Below are 22,296 nucleotides of genomic sequence, written 5' to 3' on the forward strand. Positions count from 1 at the left end.
ACAGGCCCTTTGGCCCAACAAGTCCACACCGCCCCTTGAAGCATCCCACCCAGACCCAGCCCCTTATAACCCACACATCCCTGAACACTACGGGCAATTTAGCATGGCCGATCCACCTAGCCTGCACATCTTTGGACTGTGGGAGGAAACCGGAGCACCCAGAGGAAACCAACGCAGACATGGGGAGAATGTGCAAACTCCATACAGACAGTCACTCAAGGCTGGAATTGAACCCAGGTCCCCGGCCCTGTGAGGCTGCAGTGCTAGCCACTGAGCTACCGTGTCGCTTTAGCCTTTTTGATTTCTGACTCTATTTTTGCCCGTAAAGAAAATGCACTAGGTGGTCCCTACAGAAACATGGAATTGCTTCCTGGTTAACATGCAAGGTGGCCTTGGCTCCTTCAATTGTCTCTAGATCTGGCTGAGAAACCTCCAGGTATTTAATTACGACTTCACTTAGGCACTCATTTTCTAATTGAAAAATGTTGAACCAATCTAAGTGAATATTTCTTAACCAATTTCACTCTGTGAAGCTTCAGCCTGAAGCTACTATCAGTGATAACTGAACCAGCTGCTTCTCATCAGAGACTGGAACTGAAGTTGTACTCTTAATCCATCAATGTTCCCCAGTATAGGTCCTTGAATTGCCCAGTAAAATCAATAGATTCTCAGAATTTGAGGCGGCTTGGGTTGTAATATTCCTTAACCAAATCTTTCAACATTTCAAAGGTTTTTGTATCTGGTACCTCAGGGAAAGGCAGGCTCCTAACAACTGAAAAAGCTGTGGGTCCACAAGCTGTCAGGATAATTTTCTGTTGTTTTCCATCTACCCCAATGCCATGTGCCTGGAAGAAATAACACATTCTTTTCACATACTGGGCCCAGTCTTTGATGGCAGTCTTCGAACAAATCAAGCTTCCCAAATAATGGTGTGATGTCAGAAATGCTGACTCCAACTCAAAGATGACTGTTGCGAGCAAGATTCTTCTAAGCTTTCTGGCTCTGTCAGAATGTCTGACACTCTTGTTTATATCTTTCATGATTCTTTGATTGGACCAGATTAACAGCCCCAATCAGGGAACTCATATTCAATGGGGTCCACTTGGTTGACCGCATTACAATCACTACAGACATAACAACAAAACAGGGGCAGACATTTGGATGTTACAATCCTCTCCATGGCTGTTTGCATCGAGTCAGGCTCAGCAGATCCACGAAGAGATCTCCTATTCTGCCTGCTCCCCCCTGCACAAGAGATCTGGGGCTGAAGTACAAGAAATTCAAATTAAAGTTGTTTTACTCAAAAAATGATCAGACCTCAAAACTAAACAGTTGCTGTACAGAAAATCAGTTAAAATAAACGTGAAAAACTGATTCCTCAAGGTCATAAAACTTACAATGTGGCCTGCCACTCAGTAAACATACTTAACCATGGGATAGCTGCAAACAAGTTCCCCTCTCCAAAGCCCTGAATGAAAGAAGGAGACAAAAGTCCTCCCACAGGAGTCCTCCAAAGTTGGAAGACAGGACATAAGCCAAGATGTGTCTGGGTATCAGTAATGACTACAGTCATTGTTGTGAATCCATGAAGTGGAGAGCTATATGCATGACATGCAGACACACAGCAGCTTAGGGATGTGAAGACAGGTAAGGAATGGGTGATGACCAAGCACCCAAAAGGACCAGGTAGGCAGCGCACCAGTCCCCGAGATGATCCAGCTGAAAAAGTGATTCTGTGCTTTGCATGCTGGTTGAGGTGGTGGTTCTTGAGAGGGGTGCAATCAGAGTCCAGTCAGTGGCACTATGAGTGGCTCAGCTGCAGAGGAGAGAAGAACACTGAAACAGCAGAACTGACTGGAATCTTCAGTTAAAGGAACAGATAAGCCTTTCTGCGGTCATAAATGTGACTCTGTACATATTGCCTCTCTGGTGCCATGATGTGGAGGTGCCAGTGTTGGACAAAGTAATGAATCACATGACACCAGGTTATAGCAACAGGTTTGTTGAAATCACAAGTTTTTGGAATGCTGCTCCTTCATCAGGTGGTGACCCTGGTGCCAAGGTTAAGAAATGTTATAGAACAATTACAGGCAATTTTTTTTTCAGGCCAAGGATGAATAGCCAAAAGAAGATGTCAATGTTGGCACTAATGATCCGAGTGTGAGTTTGGAAAGAAATTGAAAAGCAGGGCCTCCAAAGCAGTAATTTCAGATCACTCCTAGTCCCACAGGCTGGTGAGCATGGAAACAGGAGAACTGAGCAATTGTAGCTGGAAAACTGTTGTATGAGGGACAGCTTTAAAAATCTGACTAATATGGATAAGTCGGACCTACACAAGACTGACAGGTTACATTTTGCAAAGTCCAGGACTAACATCCCTGCAGAGGTATGAATCTGGTGCTGTGGAGGAAGGTTTAAGCTAGACTGGCAGGAAGATAGGAACCCAAGGGGGAGTTCAGGCTCAAGCCAAACAAGTAAGTAGAAGTGCAACAATATGAAGGAACAATATTTCAGCTGGATCAAAGCAAAGAACAGAAAAAGCAATGGTGGGCATCAAATAGGATCAAAGAGGAGAATAATGTTAAAAAGGATGAATTACAAACACTGTCTGAATGCAAGTAGCATTCAGGTAGGAGATGTTGATTTCCGCAGAAACTAAGTTGACTAGATGTGATTTAATTGCCATTAGAGAGATGTGGCCACAGGGTCACCAAGATAAGGACTGTGTGAAACCTGTACAGGAAATGAATAAGGATGAATAGATATAATTCTTTAATAATGAAGAAAAGTCACCAGACTTGAAATATTAACTGTTCTCTTCTCACAGATGCTGCCAGACCTGTTGAGTTTCTCCAGCAATTTCAGTTTTTATTTCTTTGTTTTGTTGACCATGTGTCATGTGCCTTGTGTTGAAAATAGGTTTTGAAACGGCTTTTCATTCCTTTCAGAATGTAGACATGTTCTTATTTTGGACTGCAGAATGAAAATGGGAATGTGGATGTTGCATTAAAATTCAAAAGATGTGCAAAGAATTTATTCGTAACTTGGGATGAACAAGTGAAGCAAAGTGATGAATTTTTGGCAGTGTAACAAAAAACACATTCAGAGGTATTAAAGGTAAGAAATCTAAAACAAAACAAAAGGAAGGACCCTGGATCCAACTGATCTGTCAGTGAAGAAAATGCTGTCGCCGCTTTCCAGACAACATTACATTATCATTGCTAAGAATCAAAAGGATCATAGGAACTGTCCATGCTATTTTTGAGGCCTGGACTGGTGATCCAGAGCTAGGCTTTATCCGATGATATTTTTCTCCCAACTACAGTATTTCTGTTGAACCATCTGTTGTGTTTGTTTTCATGAATGATCATGTATTTGGGGTGAAGGGGGTATAACTTAAGTTTAATAGTTGTTTAATATTGATAATCCATCTTCTTTGTCATTTAGTAGACTATAAACATTTATTATAAAGAACCACTTTTCCTATTGTAGGCAAAACCTGGGTATTAATTTTGGGTTCTAAATTGCAATCAGTCAGATAAATAAATTGTCATGATCTAATTTGATGCATATACATTTGTCATGGCTAATGGAATAATAGGGCTCGATTGTCAATGCACTCCTCCTGCAGAATTCCGAGCATTTGATGTGCTATTGTAGACACAGTATTTATACAGCTGGTCCAGTTCAGTTTCTGCATAATGGCAAACCCCAGACTGATACTGGGGAGATTCAGCAATGGTAATGCTATTTAGAGTCAAGAGATGATGGTTAGATTTTCTCTTGTGGGAGATGACCATGGCCTGGCAGTTGTGTGGCACAAATTTTACTTGTCACTTACCAATCCAAGCCTGGATACCGCCCAGTCTTGCTGTATATGGATACGAACTGCTTTAGTATCTAAGGTGTCTTGACTATACTGAATGTTATATAGTTATCTGTGAACATTTCTAGTGTACCTTGTGGAGGAGGAAAGGTCATTAATGAAAAGCTAAAGATGATTGGGCCTGGTACACTATTCTGAAGAGCTTCTGCAGTGCTGTCTTGGGGCTGTTATAAATGACCTTCAACAACAGCCATTTTCCTGTGTGGCAAGTATGACTCCATGCACAATAAAATGCTACCTTTATATCTAGGGAAGTAAATCTCACTTCATCTCTGGAGTTCAGTTGTTTTGCCACTGATTAGACAATGGATGAGTGGCCCTGGTGAAATCCAAACTAAGCATCACTGAGCAGGATATTTCTTTGGAAGTCCTGCTTGATAGCTCTATTAATGACTCCTTTCCTCACTTTGCTGATGATCAAGAGCAGACTGATGGGTGGTAATTAGCCTCGCTTGGTTTATCATACCTTTTGTGTAGAGAGCACAGTTGGCCAATTTTTCACATTATCAGGTAGATGCCAGTATCGTAGCTACAAGTGTGCAGCTTGGCGAGGGGCATGGCTAGCGCTGGAGCCCAAGTCTTTAGTACCATTGCTGGAATGTTGTCAGGGTCTATAGCTTTTGTAACATCCAGTACCTTCACCAGTTTCTTGATATCATGAGGAATGGAGATAGTTAAAGACTAGCATCTATGATGCTACGGGCCTCAGAAAGAGACCAGGGTGGATCCTTCATATGGCACTTCTTGCTGAAGATGGATTCAAATATTTCAGTCTTGTCTTTTGCACTAATGTGTGGAATCTCCTATTAGTTGCTTCACTGTCTATCATCATTCATAACTGGATGTGGCCAAACTGTAGAGCTTAGATCCGTTCCATTGGTTGGGCAATTGCTTAGTCATCTATTTTATTAAGAATGAAAATTGAAAGCAGTGTCCCTGTAAATACAGATGTAACCTTTTTGCTGAATCATTAAATGCTAACGATGTAGCATTCAAATAATGTTGGTTTAAAAAATGCGACGTGTATTGTAAATATTATAATATTAACATCAAGTTAATCAACAGAAACATTATTTTATCAGGCCACAGAAAAAATTCTACTTATTCCTACGGCATTAAGTGCATCTCGTCAAAAAGCACAGATGTGCTCAAATTTAATGGAGTATATTTCAAATTACTAAGCAATTCAAATAAAGCAGGTTTAGTCCAGTAAATACTGTTGTTTTAAAAAAGTCACAGTGATGTGATTCCTGCTCAACCATTAGTTTCGCAGATTCATGCTTGTATGATTTCCAATGATTTTATTGGAACAATACTACTATTCTTGTTTGTCCTGGCTAATTATCAAATGTTAATCATAAACCAGCGTCATGAGAAATGCAATCACTGCCAATGTGGTATTCTTTTCAGAGAAAATAAGGGCTTTTACTAGAGTAGATTTTAAAAAAATTATTGGAGAAACAGTTGGAAATTATGGACTTGCTTGTCATTAATGTGAACAACAGGACTATTTGGCATCAGATGAAAAATGGCCACTGTCAAATGCCTCGATAAAAAGCAGATGTGCTGGCGTTGGACTGGAGTGGACAAAGTCAGTAGTTACACAACTCCAAGCTTTAGCCCAACAAGTTTACTTGATAAAAGGGGGCTACACTCCTAAAGATTATGATTTCACAAAAATGTGTTGGACTATAATCTGATGTTGCGTGACTTCTGACTGATAAAAAGTCACAAAGTTACCAGATTTTGGAGACCTTTCTGTTCAGCACTGTTAACACTGTGGATATAGCAGTGTATTACACTTTCAGTTTTAGTTTGATAAACTGTGGCAATGACTAGAATACTGTTGGATTTCAGGTAGCTGTCTAGTTATTTGTTTGCACAGACCTTGAGTTTTGCTGGAAAATAACACAAATTTCCTTGAAGCTCACTGACTTGTGCTCATCAGTTCAATTTGCAAGAAATATCAGATATAAAAGGGAAAACAACCCTTTCATCTGTATGATGAGAGGTTCTTTTCCATTTACATTAGTATTTCTTGCAACTGTCTTGAGTACAAGACTAAAAGCTTTGACTAAATGTGCCTTTTCAAGGCATACTCAAAAATATCTGTTTAGGGTTGCCCTGCTTAAGCAGACTCAAGTTCCAACAATGTACTGTTCTCTGGTAAGGAAAAGTAACGAATATCTGTATAGGGATAAATCTACACACATGTAGAACTTTGCTCATTAGCATATTAAAAAATAGCTGAATTTAATTCAAGAGTCAAATATCACAATTTGTATAACTTTATTTTAAAACAATTTAATGTTGTCAACAAACAACTGAAATATTAACATGCCAAATGCACTTTTATTGTAACTGATTTAAAACTGGAACATCATAAAGCAATTTTGTTGGGATGTGATATGGTGTCATACAATCTGTTTGGGCCAAGCTGAATTCTGAGTTGCATTATTGATACAAAGCTGAATAACTTTTTTTTACATTCTCTACACTGCTTTTACATTTGTGCAAATGTGAATTTTTTCACAATGTAACACACTTAATTGCACCAATGATGGTTGCCAAGTCAAGCTCACAATGTTTTATTATGGAATTTGGTTAATTTGTTGAAATGATCAGGGCTCTAGGTCAACCTTTATCGTAAATTGTTTATATTTTGCATGTAACATATATTCTGCTTTGTTTGAAAGCAATACAACAAGTACAATTTCCAACAATATAGTTTGTTTAATATAAATGCAAAATTTTAAGTGATAAACAGAATCATCCTTACAAATAATGAATGTTTTTATCCAATACCAACTATGCAGGGTATCTTTCTTGTCATATTTTTCTATCAGTCACCAACACTTGTAAATAAATGACAGTTTATTTTCTTTGAGTTACAGAGTTGCTTAAAACATTCATAAATCAAATGGATAAGATTAATTTATGCCTTTTGGTAGCATGAAAAAAACTGCTCACAAAATTAAATAATAAAGAAAACAGGATTAAATTCCTCATTAGACTCACTGACTAACAATAACCTTAAGGTTTTCTTTTGCAATGTGTGGGAGAGGTAGTCAATATTTTAACTACACATACCAAATAGCAAGTTAGAATGCTTCAAATCATATATAAGAATTTTTCTACTTTATACAGCGAGTCTGACATGGCAAGGCCTCTTTCAAAAGTTACTGAGCACTGAAGTGTGTTTGGAATGGCTTTTAAGTATTGCTTGAAAACATGCACTACGTGTATATAATTTGCATTATTAAAACTACTGATAGCGCAATCTGCATGAAAGAGACAAATGCGAAAATGTCATAGTCTTTCCAGCACTATATCACAACTGAACAACTGTGATGCTGTAAGTAACAATGGACCTCCCCCCAGAATTTTTTTTCTCTATTCTGATTTTCAATTTTTCTATTAAAAGACAACATTGTCATTAGATGTTATTAGACACTTCTTTCAGAGTTTCATTTTAAAAACTGGTTACAAACAGGAAAAAAAAGGATTCCTATCGGGGTACTCAAAAGACTTCTTGCAAGCCACTTAAACCAGAGAGTTCCATTTCAGATTGTAGTGAATTAGCTTCTCTCAGCTTATCTGAGCTGGATAAAAGAAAGATCAATTCTTGCTTCTGTTTAGTGACTCTTGCCCAAAAGTGAGGCATGTCAATGCTATATGAGGAACAGATCAACCAGAATGGTGATGATGCCTGCAGGTGAATAACCTGGTAGCATGTCACATAGGTTTCTTAATAGAGGATAATGATTTGGCAAAATTCTGGGGATGCTTAAGTCTCCACAATATTGCATACCAGCAAGAATGTGAGTTTTAGGTTGGATTTGTAAAAAGTAACAGAAATAAAAATATTGATATGAAAAGTTTTCTCGAATGTGTGTAAACCAGAACAACTAAGAGTGAAAATATGTTTAAATGTATGAACAAATCTACATGCACGATGAGATCAGGTAATGTACAAATTAACGTTATCAGTTACTTAGGAAATAAACAACCTGATTTGCCATTGAACTTGTTGTTTCACATTTGCCAGAATGAATTTCACCTCATTCAACTAATGCATTTTGGCTGCTGAAATAATTTAATTATCTATTCTTTCCCTACCTCAATTGGGGGTGCTATTTTAATGGCAGTGACCTTGTAAGTCTTTTTTTTTCCCCTGTTACTTGCTTATCTAAAGATACATTTTCCTTTACTGAAACCTTTGTCCTTGCCAATACAATTCACTGTATCACTCAAACCTCTTCAGAAAAAAAATCATGTTGAAGGAGCCCTCTGAAGAACATCTGACATGCCAATTAACAAAATGCAACAAAGCCAAATTGTGCTGTGCACCTTACTCCAGAGACAATGACTTGTAACAAAAATTAAGGGGTAGATAGTGAACAAGGGCTGTAAAGACAAAGTAGACACAAGAGAGGCTTACTGGCGTATCTGATATTTTCGTTAAATCAAATGCTTCATTTGAATTTCTTTGGAAAGGAATAAACCAATCTCAGCATTACACACACTGGGAGTAGATGGGAGAATACCACAGGAAGAAACAATAGCAAGTGAAATTGTAAAATAAATAACATCACTGTTAGCACAAAAGAAGAGAAATTATTGCTTGCAAATATAAAGAATGTACACCAAGGGGCTAATTTTCCGAATTTGAGCCACAGAGAGGTGCAGGGTAGGGGTGGGGGGGGAGTGTTCACCTCATGAGCTGGCTGTACATTTGAGGAAATTACTAATGGGCAGAACATCATGAAAGATTTTTCATGATCTCCTCCTAACTGTGTCAGACAGGTGAGACTCCCTGTTAAGTTGCACAAACTTCAATTAATGTATTTGTATTATATTCCCCTATTCATTATTTTAATGTAGGGCCAAACCATTTAATATGATTGGGTGATATCACTGCTAAAATAGTTGACATAGGAATGACATACAAGTACATTAATTATTCTGTCCGCAGATACTGCAATAATTTCCAGGTTCAAGATCTTTATGAAAGCATAAAGGTGTAAGTTAGAATTTTTAGTTAAGAACTGTGAAAAATGCTGACAGTGCAATAATAGATTTTGTCTTGAACTGGGGATAATTATTACATCAAGAAGGAAGGACCAGTTACATACAGGTAATAATACACCTCTCTAAAATACAGGCTTAATATATGAATGATGAAGTATTGGTTGTTAGGTCCTAGTCACTGGCAATAGAAGGAATTTGAAGTAATGAATTAAGGGAAGGGTGCTGCGGCAATATTGGTTGAAATGACATTTTGTGTGCATTGCAATACGCCAAATAAAGCTAGTGACAAAGGGAAAATTTAATTAAAGTAAACTTTTCTCTCAATGGGTTATGTTTACAATGTGGCCTCAGGCATTGTTTTTCACAGATTGTCTTTCTTTCAGGACACTATCCACTGTCAGAGGATCACACCAAGTGAGCTACTCAGAAGGGTGATTTGACACTGCTTTTGGCCAGCTGCCAGGAGATGGCAAAAGAACGAAATGGTGGAGTTGGTCTAATTTTCATGCTTCATTCATAAGGAAAACTAGAGATCTGGTTGATCAAGGTTATAATCCATGATCACCATCACTCCATATGTTGTAGTTCCAGAATTCTAAAATAAAGCTGCCTTCTTTCAGGAATCAGCATCCCTATCCACTGGTAGACACCCTCTAAATATGAACATCAACTAGCCACAAAACGACATGACCCACTATCATTTGTATCCTTACATACAGATGAGGAAGGACACCACTTTGATTGGGACAACACATCCATCCTAGGACAAGCCAAACAGAGACATGCACGAGAATTCCTAGAAGCATGGCATTCCAACTGGAACTCCATCAACAAACACATTGATTTGGAGCCCATCTACCATCCCCTGAGAAAAAGAACAGGAAATGACATCACCAACACAGGAAATGACATCACCAACCCAAGGAAACCTAACCAGATAAATAGAAAGCGGGACATAACACCAAGTGCTTCGTCAGAGGCTCACTGATGATGTTACCTAGAATGGTGACGAAACGTCTGAAAACCAACCTTCCAGCTTAGCGAGCAAACTCACATCCAGAACCTCAACCTGAGCTACAAATCTTCTCAAAAGACACCCTCTAATTTAAGACAACAAGGTGTTGAGCTGGATGAACACAGCAGGCCAAGCAGCATCAGAGGAGCAGGAAGGCTGACGTTTTGGACCTAGACTCTTTTTCTGAAGAAGAGTCTAGGCTCAAAACGTCAGCCTTCCTGCTCCTCTGATGGTGCTTGGCCTGCTGTGTTCATCCAGCTCTACACCTTGTTATCTCAGATTCTCCAGCATCTGCAGTTCCTACTATTTCTCTCTCTAATTTACATCTTTTCGGTACTGGAGATATCACACAGACAAACAATGTCAGCCTCATTAAAGTCAGATACAATTTTAAAAATCACGTGCTTACTTATAAATCAGATTGTCAGCCAAAAAATCCAACATTTAATGTACTTTCAATCGCTGTAAGCCTATATTGTAATGACCCTGACACCCCTTGGGGACCATCTCCTGCCACTCCTCCCAGGGGCTGACATCTACTTCCCTCAAAGCATGCTGAACACAGCACTGACAACTCCCAGTCCCAGGACCTGACACTCATCTGAGATTACATCCCTGGATTGACCCCTGCCACTCCAGGCGTGACATCTGAATCCCTCCACCAACTCACCTGGCTGGATCCATTCCTTCTCCAACTGCCTGTCAGACCTGATTCTGCCAGGGCACCACCAGTGGACCTGACCACTAAACCTGGCCTCTGAATCTCCCACTTGACTATTACAGCTGACCTCAAACTCCCGCCCTAGACACGAGCATCAATTCCCCTTTGCCAACTGGACAGACTGCCTCAACCCTACCGTGCACAACTTGACCCTTAATCTTGCCACTCCACACTAGATCAGATTTCTCCAGCCCATCCTGATTTATCGTAAACAAGTACCTGCCTCCTGACACCTTACCCCGCCCTAGCTGACACCCGGCATGCTATCCTCCTACCAATTTGACACTCAATCATCTCAGCACTTTAATATCACATTTGTTATACATTTTGCCACTTTGACAGCTGCTGTCAAAGTGGCAGTCTGCACCATTAAATTTCTGATTACAGCAGCTCATTGCCATGAAAAGAGGGCCTTCCTCCACCGTTCTATGCTGTTAAAGAAGTATTAGAGTGAAATTACACCTCTGCATTTCTGATGAGATCTGAGCAGAATCTCCTCTCAGAAATGTGGAGCATCCCTCCTCTGCAGGAAAAAAGGGACTATGTGACAATCTGCATGGGATCACCACTCACTAGAAAGCGTGGCCCATTGAGACACAGTTCAAAAACAAGGGAGTCATGGTGTACAGCTAATGTTTAATGATTCATCCTCAACTATAGTACTTTGTTCAATTCTGTACAACACATTTGCACACGATGAGAGAAAACTTAGAGCGCAACAAAAGGGTGGGGTACTGGGATTAGCTAAATTGCTCTTAGACAGTGCCAGCATGTATTCAATGGGCCAAATGGCCTTCTTTTATGATGCAACCATTCAATGCTTCTGTGGATCTTTGCTCATAACACCAAATTTACTAATATCATCTGAATTTTTGCACATGACTACATGCATTCAATGTATTTACTGACTTTTAAATTTATATTCATCCATAATTTTATTTATTTACAACTCAAGAGTTGTAAAAAGATAATCTCTGGATTATTTCCAGTGTCTTGTGCTATTGAGGTTAAGAACAGCAGGACATGGCAGATGAATGCATGGTTGAAGAATTGGTAAGGGGGCAGAGATTCAAATTACTGGATCATTGTGAATTTTCTAGGGTAGAGGTGACCTGTTCAAGAAGGATGGGTTACTCCTGAACCACAGGGAGACCAATATCCTGGCAGACAGATGCGCTTGTAGTGCAAGGGAGGGTTTAAACTAGGTTGGCAGTGCGGTGGAATCTTCAACAGCAGAAAGACATGTACAAGGCTGGAAGGAGATATAGTAATCAGAAACAGCAAGTTGAAGAGACAGGTCAGGTTGGAGCGTGACAGAGAGCAAGGAATGCCTGTTGGATTAAACTGCATCTATTTCAATGCAAGAGGGATGACAGGTAAGGCTGATGAACTCAGGGCTGGGATATTATAGCCATTACAGAAACATGCCTACGGGAGGGACAGTTCTGGCAGCTTAGTGTGCCAGGGTACAGATGCTTTAGGCGGGCTAGAGGTGGAGGAAAGAGGGGAGGGGGAGTTGTATTTTTGATTAAAGGGCGTATCAGAGCAGTAGTCAGAGATGAAATAACTGAGAGATCATCCAATGAGGCATTGAGGGTGGAGCTTGGAGATAAGAAGGGGATGGTGACGTTATTGGGGTTGTACTACAGGTCTACCAAATAGTCAATGGGAATTAGAAGAACAAATATGCAGGGAGATTGTGGAGATGTGCAGGAGAAATACGATTGTCATAATGGGGTACTTTGTTAAATGTGTTCAGACAAATTTCCGCAAGCAGTATATACAGGGTCCTACACGGGATGGGGCAAAACTCAAACTACTTTTGGGAAATTGGGCAGGACAGGTGACTGTGATGACAGTGGGGAGCACTTTGGGACTGGTAACCATAGTTCTATTAATTTAAAAATAGTTACGGAGAAGGACAAAACTGGTCCACGCGTTCAAGCTCTAAATTGAGGCAAAGCGAATTTTGATGTAATTAGACAGGAGCTTGAAGGGGTTAATTGGAGCAGTTACTTTGCAGGCAAAGGGACCTCTGGCAAGTGGGAGGCCTTCAAAAGTGTGATAGCGAGACTTCAAGGTCTATATATTCCCGTGAGGGTGAAAGGCAAGACTGACAGGAGTAGGGAATCCTGGGTGACAAGAGACATTGAGGCTTTGACCTGGAAAAAGGAGGCATGGGTCAGGAACAGAAAGCTAGGATCAAGGGAATCCCTGGAGGTATACAGGGGATACAGGAGTTTACAGAACAAAGAAATCAGGAGGGAAAAAAGGGGGCATGAGACTACTTTGGCTGAGAGGCATAGGGTGAATACAGAGAGATTGTTTAAGTGTACTAAAGGAAAAAGAATAACTGAAGAGAGAACAGGATCCCTCAGGAACAAAAATGGGCGTTATGTCTGGAACCGCAGAAGATGGGCAAGGTCCTCAATGAATGTTTCTGCTCTGTGTTTACCATGGAGGAAGAAACGAAGACTTGGGGAAGTTAGTAGCAATACCTTGGGAATAGTCCATATCATAATGGTGGTGGTGTTGGAAGTATTAGAATGCATGAAGGTAGATAAATGTGGAGTCACAGGTAGACACGAGTGAAGGCGGCTTTTGGCACTCTGGCCTTCATCATTCAGGACACTGAGTATAGAAGTTGGGAAGTTATGCTGCAGTTGTAGAGGATGTTGGTGAGGCCACACTTGGAGTATTGTATTCAGGTTTGGTCGCCTTGCTATAGGAAGGATGTTTTTAAACTGGAAAGACTGCAGAAGAAATTTATACGTATGTTGCCAGGACTCAAGAGACTGAGTTATAGGGAGAGGTTGGACAAGCTGGAATTTTTTTTCTTTAGAGCATAGGAGACTGAGGGGGGATCTTATTAAAGTATGTAAGATCGTCAGAGGTTTGGATCGGGTAAGTGCACTCAGTCTTTTTAACAGGATTGGGGAATCGAGGACTAGATGGCATCAGTTCAAGCTAAGAGGGAAAAGAATACACGGGAACCTGAGGAGCAATTTTTTTTACACAAGAGGGTGGTACATATATGGAATGAGCTGTCAGCGGAAGTCGTTGAGGTGGGTACATTAACAACATTTAAAAGGCATTTTGACAAATACATGGAAAGGAAAGGCTCAGAAGGATTTGGGTCAAATGCAGGGAAATGGGGTTAGCATGGATGGGCATTTTGGTCAGAATGGGTTAGTTTGGGCCGAAGGGCCTGTCTCTGTGCTGGAGGGCTCTATGACTCTAAGTGGAATGGCCAAAGTCTTAAATATACACTTTTAAAGCTTAAATGGTTTATTGTAAGGACAGCATTTTTCTACTTCTTGTTCTTTAAAAACTGTGGACTGCAATGAGAAAGCACTGTTTTAAAAACAAGATTTTACCAAGATGACTTTGTAAGTTCACGGCAAGTAATTTGGCAAGAAACAAAACTATTGTAAATTCTGTTTTGAAGCTGCACTGTGGAGGTTCTCAGGAGCTGACTAGTTTTTATAACTGAGGGTGATTCGTTCCCAGCTTGCAAACAGAGAGAGTCATAGAGTTAAGAGATAACAAGGTGTAGAGCTGGGCGAACACAGTAGGCCAAGCAGCATCATTGCAGCAGGAAGACCAACGTTTCGGGCCTAGACCCTTCATCAGAAATGGATCATAGAGTTGGTCTCCTTAGTAGAAGCTGCTGTTTTCTGCATTAAAATAAAATCAGTCTAATTTGAAGAAGGCCGGTTATCCTTCTTGCAACATTTGTTATCAGTTGTGACGTAGTGAATCAGTTGCTGCATACCACCGGAAGCTTCCAGAGAAAAATAATACAGCATCAAGGGTCTGGCTAGCCAAAGACAGATTGTCTCAACACAGGAATTGGGAAGCTAAGACCTCTAAACTGACTTTCCAGTGTCTTTATTCCACTGCCTGTGTGTGTGTGTGTGTGTGTGTGTGTGTGTGTGTGTGTGTGTGTGTGTGTGTGTGTGTGTGTGTGTGTGTGTGTGTGTGTGTGTGTGGTGTGTGTGTGTGTGTTGATTTATATGTCAATGGTTTGTATCTGTTCACCTGTACCTATGGTCGAATTACTTATAATAAATGTCAATTCATGTTTAGTACAGAAACGTGGTCCATGCTTTCAACCAACCTTGGTCTGAAGGTGAGGTAAATTGGGATACTCTGCATACCTTAAAAAAAAACTTTAACATTTGGTACAACTCGGGAATAGTCGGGCTCAATCCATGGCACAATAACCCCACTGAGTATTATGTAAGAAATCAAAAATCAGGGTTTTTATTCACTACTAACTAATAGGCTCTTCGGAAGGATGTACTATGTGCTCAACAAAGTTAAAAAAAAGGCAATAAAAGTTCAAAGCGTTGATTGAAGACCTTTGAGCTATCATTGCAGAATAATATCACTTCCAGACTCGCAGGAGAATATGATGGGGTTTTGCCCTCAGAATGCTAACTTATATGATATGTATTCTTCAAAAATATACGCACAGTCATGAAGAATTTTGCTTAGAAAATACCTTATAATTTAAACTGCAGAAAAATAGAGAATATGGCAAAAACAAATATTTTTGACTAAAAACTGCGATAACTGTGGAAGCTAGAAATCACATGGAGAAACAGAAGTTGATTGAAAAACACAGCAGGTCTGGCAGCATCTATGGAGAGAAATCAGAGCTAATACTTCGAGTTCGGTGATCCTTCTACAGAATGCCTCACAGGGTCAGTGGACCCAAAATATTGACTCTGATTTCTCTCCACAGATGCTGCCTGTACTCACTGCGCTTTTCCAGAAATTTCTGTAAACAAATATTCTCCATTTCATTTTTAATTACTGCACAATGTATTATCTGGATGAATAAAATATTCAACAGAATCATTTCAATGGAACCAAACAGTAGAGCTTTTCACATGTCTGACTACAAAATCAAAGATATTTGAAAAAGGTAAATCACAATTTACACCAGAAAACATTTTAAGCCTGAATATCAAATCACTGCGTTACATATCGCTTGAGCACGTATGTGGAAATTATAAATCGTTAACAGAGGCTTGCCTTAGGATCATAAATAGGCACTTAACAGTAATTAGTATTTTAAATAAATGCTTCCTTTAACGTGATTTATGAAGCCAAAAAATATGTTGAAGACAGACTTCAAAGGTGAACTTCTGGCTATTTCTTGCCTAGGAACTGTGATCAATCTATTAGTCTGACGGATTGTAATTGCCTAATTTAGTTTCAGAAGAATATGAACTCAGTCATCAATGAACAGCAATGTGCAAAATAAATTGAAGTGTGAATATTACTGAATAAACAAAGCTGAAATGTAACTGTTCAGCTCTTTATCGAGTCCTATTAGAGCATGCAAAATACTAATAAGCACCATTTTTTGGTCAGTTGAATGGAACAGTATCATAGAATTATCACAAACAAATATTCGATGTAAATAAACAAGCAAATCAGTGAGGTGAAGTCTAGAGTTCTTTCAACAGAAGGGTTCAAAGCTCTTCAATAAATTGAAACATTGGAAACAACTCAATGCAAAATGCATCATTGATAATCACATTGGTCAATCTGTTTCAAATGGAGGTTTTAAACTACTGCCAAATATTGCAAACAATGGAAAATCTATGGGTTAATTTCATGCTACTTGCTTGTTTCCTCATGAGATTTATATTATATATACACAGGTTATAACTTACCACGTGCTTGCAAACTACTGGTTTTGAATGATATGTATTATAGAATCTTTAGGGCACAAATTTCAATCAATCCTCCAGCTCCATTTTCGTTCCACGGTTTTTTTTAAAAAAAGCTTTTTTTTATTATGCCTCCTAGAATCCTCACTTTGTCATTATTACTACGTTCTTAGGTACTCTTCAGTACTTCTTGTGCTGTCTTCCCAGGCTTGACTCAATTAAAAATAAGATTACTGCTCCTTTTATCCTTCTTTTGGCATCTCTGAATGGCTCATTGAGGCATCATACTCTGCCTTGTTAGGAGCTGCAACCTGAACTGTTCTAACCTACTCTGTCAGTGGCCACCATGTTCAATGAGTCCTCAGAGTTAATCTTGATAACTCTCCTCATTGTTCAATTTGTTACTTCCATTGCTGACATTGTAGAACTCTTGTTCAGGCATTATCATTCATCCTACCCCTCCCCAAGGCTTCCTCCAGAAGTTCTGTTCAGTCATGAGCTTATCCTGCATGATTAGGAGTGATATCATGGCATTGAGAAAAATATGATTCAAATGTGATAACTTTTATTGCCTAAATGAAGTTTATTTCTGGTTATACCTTCTGTCAGTTACCCTATTCAGACTGCCATGGTGATAATCATCCCTTCCTATCTTCTCTTACTCTGGCACTTTAGTCTTTTGAACATTTCACTTTGTTCCACACCTTCCATTGAAAATCTTTATTCTCTACCATCCACCTTCTCTCAGGATCTGCACTGAGTGACTTCTCAATCTTCACCTCAATTCATCATATGCTCTTTCTTTGGAGTTCATTGCCCTTCTATCCTGCTCCTAACCTCTTCCTTCACATAAATTCCACGGGCCTATTGATATCTACCCCGGATCTTGTTGAGTCATACTGCAAGGCCATTCTAATCACATCAATCACAGATAAAGCCATCTCGGATCATTTTCTTTTCCAGTATCACACTCCACTCATAGACCCTTCCCTCTTCCAAACCTACATCTTTTGGTGTCCATTCCTAAAAATAAATTCTTTCAACTCACTTACAACAGGTCTTTCAAAGTCCTGCTCTCTAGCCTTGAGCCACAAGAGTTCTGCATTACTGACTGCTCAAGAACGCCATCACCTATAGTTTTGACATCCCAGTACCCCAATGAAACATTATTTTCACTCATCCTAGTCAAATCCCCAGTACAGGCATCACTTCTGTTCCTTCATGTTTCAAGGATTCAGCCTTACATGATATAGCATTCAATTAGTTTAATCTTTCACTAATAAATCTGGCTTGACTATACGAAGCACTGTAAGGTACTCCTCTCATTCCAAAACTGTGCTTTATTTCAGAATCACCTGGATTGCAAAGGAAAGCCACTGGCTTTTTTTTTGTCTGTCATAAACCAATTTCTTAACCTTCTCCCCCACATTTCCTTCACCTATCTTCTACCAATGTGTGTAAGGAACTTACGAAAACTAAGATTGTGGCCATCTGATCAGCTTCATCAGCTGTGCTATTTCCATCACCCAAGGCGTTGAGCCAGACTTACTCTAAAATCCTCTTAGACCATTGTAATACTGAAACTGCATCACTCTCATATTTCATCAGCGAGATCATGTTGTCTGTGGGATCCATATTCTGACTCTTGCACTCTACTCCAACTAAAACACTGATTAGCCAAGTTCCATTTCTGGCTGCCATGTCAGCTAATATTATGAGCAGCTCTCTCTCTTCATGTACTGGTTCCCTCTCCTAATCTGTCATCTTTTGTCCAAGAAAAATTAGCATTCAAAAACAAATTAACAGGAGCCAATGGAGTATATCCCAGGTTCTAAATGAGGCAGTTGAGAGATGGTGGATACACTGATAAGGCTTTCCAAAGGTACCTCAACTCTAGAACAGTCTCATCAAATTAAGAAATGCAACACCACTAAATTGAAGTGTTGTATGATGCATTCCCACTCCTTTTTTTCTGCTTATGTTCCTAACACAAATTTACATGATTATGATTTCAGTTTACTGCAATACTGGATATGTCAGGTCCTAGGATGAAACATGGCAAGATACATCACAAGATGAACTTCTTCAGTTGGTGGCCATGGTGTATAGCCCTAAATATATTAACATAAGGTTGCCAATGCTCTTTAACAGAAGAATACAGGTTTATTACACACAAATAAACTAAGCTTCAGAAGATACTTTAGGAAGATCATAATATAAACAGCAAAAGAAATTCAAGCCATTTCCCAGCATTAACCTTTACTGATACTCAATCCCAGTGAAGTATCATATCCATCTTATTACTTTAATTTCTTCACTGTCTCCTTCCAGCTTTGATGGCCTAGAGATGTCTTTACAGTCTGATAACCAAAACAACTTTTCATTTCTAATAGCTTGAAAATTTCTACAGAAGCTCCCAGTCTGTACAGTTCATAAACCGGAACCTTTATGCTGGGGTGAAACTGTTCGCTGGAACTAAAAACTGATTTTGAAGCTTAAAAAAAAAGTGGCCCCAGTCTGTAGTCTCTGCTTGCTATAAAATTCAATTTTGTAAACACTTCATCGATAACCATGACATTTATCCTACTAGGCACTTAGCTTAGGTCATAGGCCTTTTTGGAAATGACAACATCAGTTCATTGTTCCAAATTACTTCTTGATTTTTTTTTAAAAACAATTACATTTCCAGAAGTGAAACCACAAATCTGATTTGCTTGTAGTTTAGAATTCAAATGATAATATAATCCACATCTTTATCATAACATTTTGAAATGAAATGGAAAAGTTAGTAAATAAGTGCCAATAGATGAAAGACAAAACTCTCTTGTTCTTATGGCGTAATGTGTTCACTCACCTCCATAAATGAGATCCCAAAACTCCACACATCTGAATGTATTCCATACTGTTCACCTGCTATTCTTTCAGGCTGTAAAAGGAATGTCATAATTCTTAAAGTGTTATGTTTTGGAACAATAATCTAAAATCTAAAGAACTGATTAGTACATTCCTACTCCAATGTAACATTAGTCTGAATTTAATGTGTGCTCCCATTTGATAAAAAAAGCTTTCAGTAGTTAGTTCCCTCATGTTGCAGGCCACACATTCAGTGCTGTTTTCCGACTGCACTTTTACAAGAGTGGTACAAATTCCCTCCAATTATACCATTCTTGAATGAAACTGTTAGTTGAGGACTGAATTACAATCATAAAACCTCTCCCCAATATACAGCAGAAACAATAAATGTAAAATTTTTAATGAGGAATCTACATGGCATTCCATACATATTTCCACATAAAATCTCAATACATTCCATACATAATACATTTTTATCTAAATGGGATAAAAATGCTCATAGGCCAAGATAGACAAATAAAAGGATCAATTGCTCAAATTTTTGACTTTTTTATATTATTGTTACACCACATCAGTGTAGGAGGATGGATAACAGTAGAAATAAGTTTTTCAACGGTAAAATCAATGACTCAATAATGATTTAAGGGTGGCCTGAATTTCACTTGCTCGTTCTTCCTGAAGGGGAAACAAAACTGAAGCACAATAAATGGTTCGCAGATTTCTAGGGAATGGGTCAAATTCAACTCCTAGTTTCAAGCCAAACAATGACAAATAATATACATTTAATGTTTGTAAGGGAATTACCAAAAGTATCAAATTGAGAACAGGGTGCCTGGGTGGTGATAAAAAAATCAAATTAGATCTGGTGTTTTACAAGAAAAATGAGAAAACATGCAACCAGTTTTAATTATAGCTTCTCCCACTACAGAGTACCTTCAAAACCTAATTTACGTTAACCTTCAGGTTATATGATTAAATAAAGCAGTTTTTCCCCATTCAATTACACAGTGATAATTGGCTATAATCAACAGTAATGAAGGGCAAAAGGGTAACCCAATAAGTGTAAAACTACATTTAAGTTCTTCGGAAGTATTAAAAGCAAAACAATCTGCAATCAAATGTTAAATGGAAGAGTGAGGGGCTTTAACACTGTCAATTTTATTCTGCAAAACCTTTTCCTGAAAAGGGGTTGTATTTGCATTGGTATCCAGTGGTGTCTGCATGTGGTTTCTAAATTCAAACAGAATTTGGCTGATTCTATTCCTGCTCTATCCAAAAGTTAAACCCAGATCAGAGGCACTCACAGCTTAGTTCCTAACTCTAACCATAGTATCATTAGGTTTAAAGCAATTAGGGAAAAGAACAAAGAAAATTCAAATGTGAAAACACTCACTGCAGGAAAGCAAGTTTCAGAGAAAAGGGACTTGACCTGTCTGGATTGGAATCAAAGATTTGCAAGTAATCTTAAATTAGGAAACATCAACGTACAAAGGAAGAAGCAAAAGTCAATCTACTTTCTACGAAGATTTTTCCACAATCACCTCAGCAGCATACACGCACAGGACTTTTCTCTTCGACAGGCCAATGTCAGCAGTTGGATGGAAATCAGTTCTTTCTTTAGACTACCATATCACATAATTAACTAATTCAGCAGTGTCAGAATATCAAAAAAAATCAAAAAGATGGGGAAACAAGGAGGGGAATTAAAATCACAATAGTACTGGAAGGGTTGATAATGGATTTCATTTCTCACAGTGCCCACCTCTCTTAGTTTTGACAGTGCTGAACATCCAGGCATGAATGTAGGCATGGATGACAGGCAGGCAGTAAGAAATGACGTGTTGATGGCTTTTAGTAGTTAGTTCCCTCATGTTGCAGGCCACACATTCAATGCTAGATAACAAAGTGTGAACACAGCAGGCTAAGTAGCATCTTAGGAGCACAAAAGCTGACGTTTCGGGTCCAGAACCTTCATCAGAGAGGCTCTCACTTTGTTATCTTGGATTCTCCAGCATCTGCAGTTCCCATTATCTCTCCCACATATTCAGTGCTGTTTTTTGACTGCACTTTTACAAGAGTGGTACAAATTCCCTCCAATTATACCATCCTTGAATGAAACTGTTAGTTAAGGACTGATTTACAACCATAAAACGTCTCCCCAATATACAGCAGAAACAATAAATGTAAAGTTTTTAAATGAAGAATCTACACAGCATTCCATACATGTTTCCACATAAAATCTCAATACATTCCATACATAATACATTTTTATCTAAATGCGATAAAAATGCTCAAGGGCCAAGATAGGCAAATAAAAGGATCAATTGCTCAAAGCAGGACCAGGAGCAGGACTACAAGGAGGTCTTTCTAACCACCCTTCACACTGCAGTCCCCACTGAAGCCAGTTTCTTTCTTCTTAAAACTGAGAGTCCAGAAAAAGATAGCCAAGGTGAGCATTTGTGTTAAAGTCTAGGACTTGTGTCTAGTTTAATGAACCTGTTGAGATATCTCATGACACATCTGGGGCAGGTGGGACTTGAAACCAGACCTTCTGAATCAGAGATAGGGGCACTGCATTTGCAGCACAAGAGAGAAATCAGTTCTTTGTTTAATTTAAAAAAAATAGAACTGCCAATGCTGGAAGCTGGAACAAAAACAGAAATTGTTGTAGGAACTCAGCAGGTCTGGCAACATCTGTGGAGAGAAAGCAGAGTTAATATTTCCAATCCAGTGGTCTGAACTAGAAATAAAAGTAAACTGAAATAAAGTTGGAGGGGTAGCAAACCAGTTGTTATATACAACCCTATCTAATATTACTTGCTTTTAAACTCTAATTGAAATTGACCCAGGATCTGAAATATTAAAAGGTAAAACAGTAAATGAGTGGAATAGATTATTGAATTGCAGAATTAACATGAGGAAAAGAAGGAAAGGCACATAAAGCTTGAGTACCCTGAATGACTTGAATTAAACAGAAAAGGGAGATTTTTAACAGATATAAGGTTGTGATCGAGTAGAAAACCAAGATGAATACAAAACTTCAAAGACTTCAGGAAAAAAGAAATAAAGGGACAAAAAGAGTACGTAGGAATAGATTAGCAGA

At 38.9% G+C, this 22,296-nt stretch overlaps 1 protein-coding gene across 6 annotated transcripts in view; it reads right to left on the reverse strand.

Moving 5' to 3' along the window:
- map2k5 (mitogen-activated protein kinase kinase 5) overlaps positions 1–22,296 on the reverse strand; it is a 353,172-nt gene that overhangs the window by 93,857 nt on the left and 237,019 nt on the right. For all 6 annotated transcript variants that reach the window (XM_059639304.1, XM_048562623.2, XM_048562622.2 and 3 more), the window contains one exon: positions 19,195–19,266. In XM_059639304.1, coding sequence (XP_059495287.1) covers positions 19,195–19,266 — 72 coding nt within the window. The remainder of the gene's footprint in view (positions 1–19,194; positions 19,267–22,296) is intronic.

This window comes from Stegostoma tigrinum, chromosome 33 (assembly GCF_030684315.1).
Source record: "Stegostoma tigrinum isolate sSteTig4 chromosome 33, sSteTig4.hap1, whole genome shotgun sequence".
In the NCBI taxonomy this organism is placed as follows: Eukaryota; Metazoa; Chordata; class Chondrichthyes; order Orectolobiformes; family Stegostomatidae; genus Stegostoma; species Stegostoma tigrinum.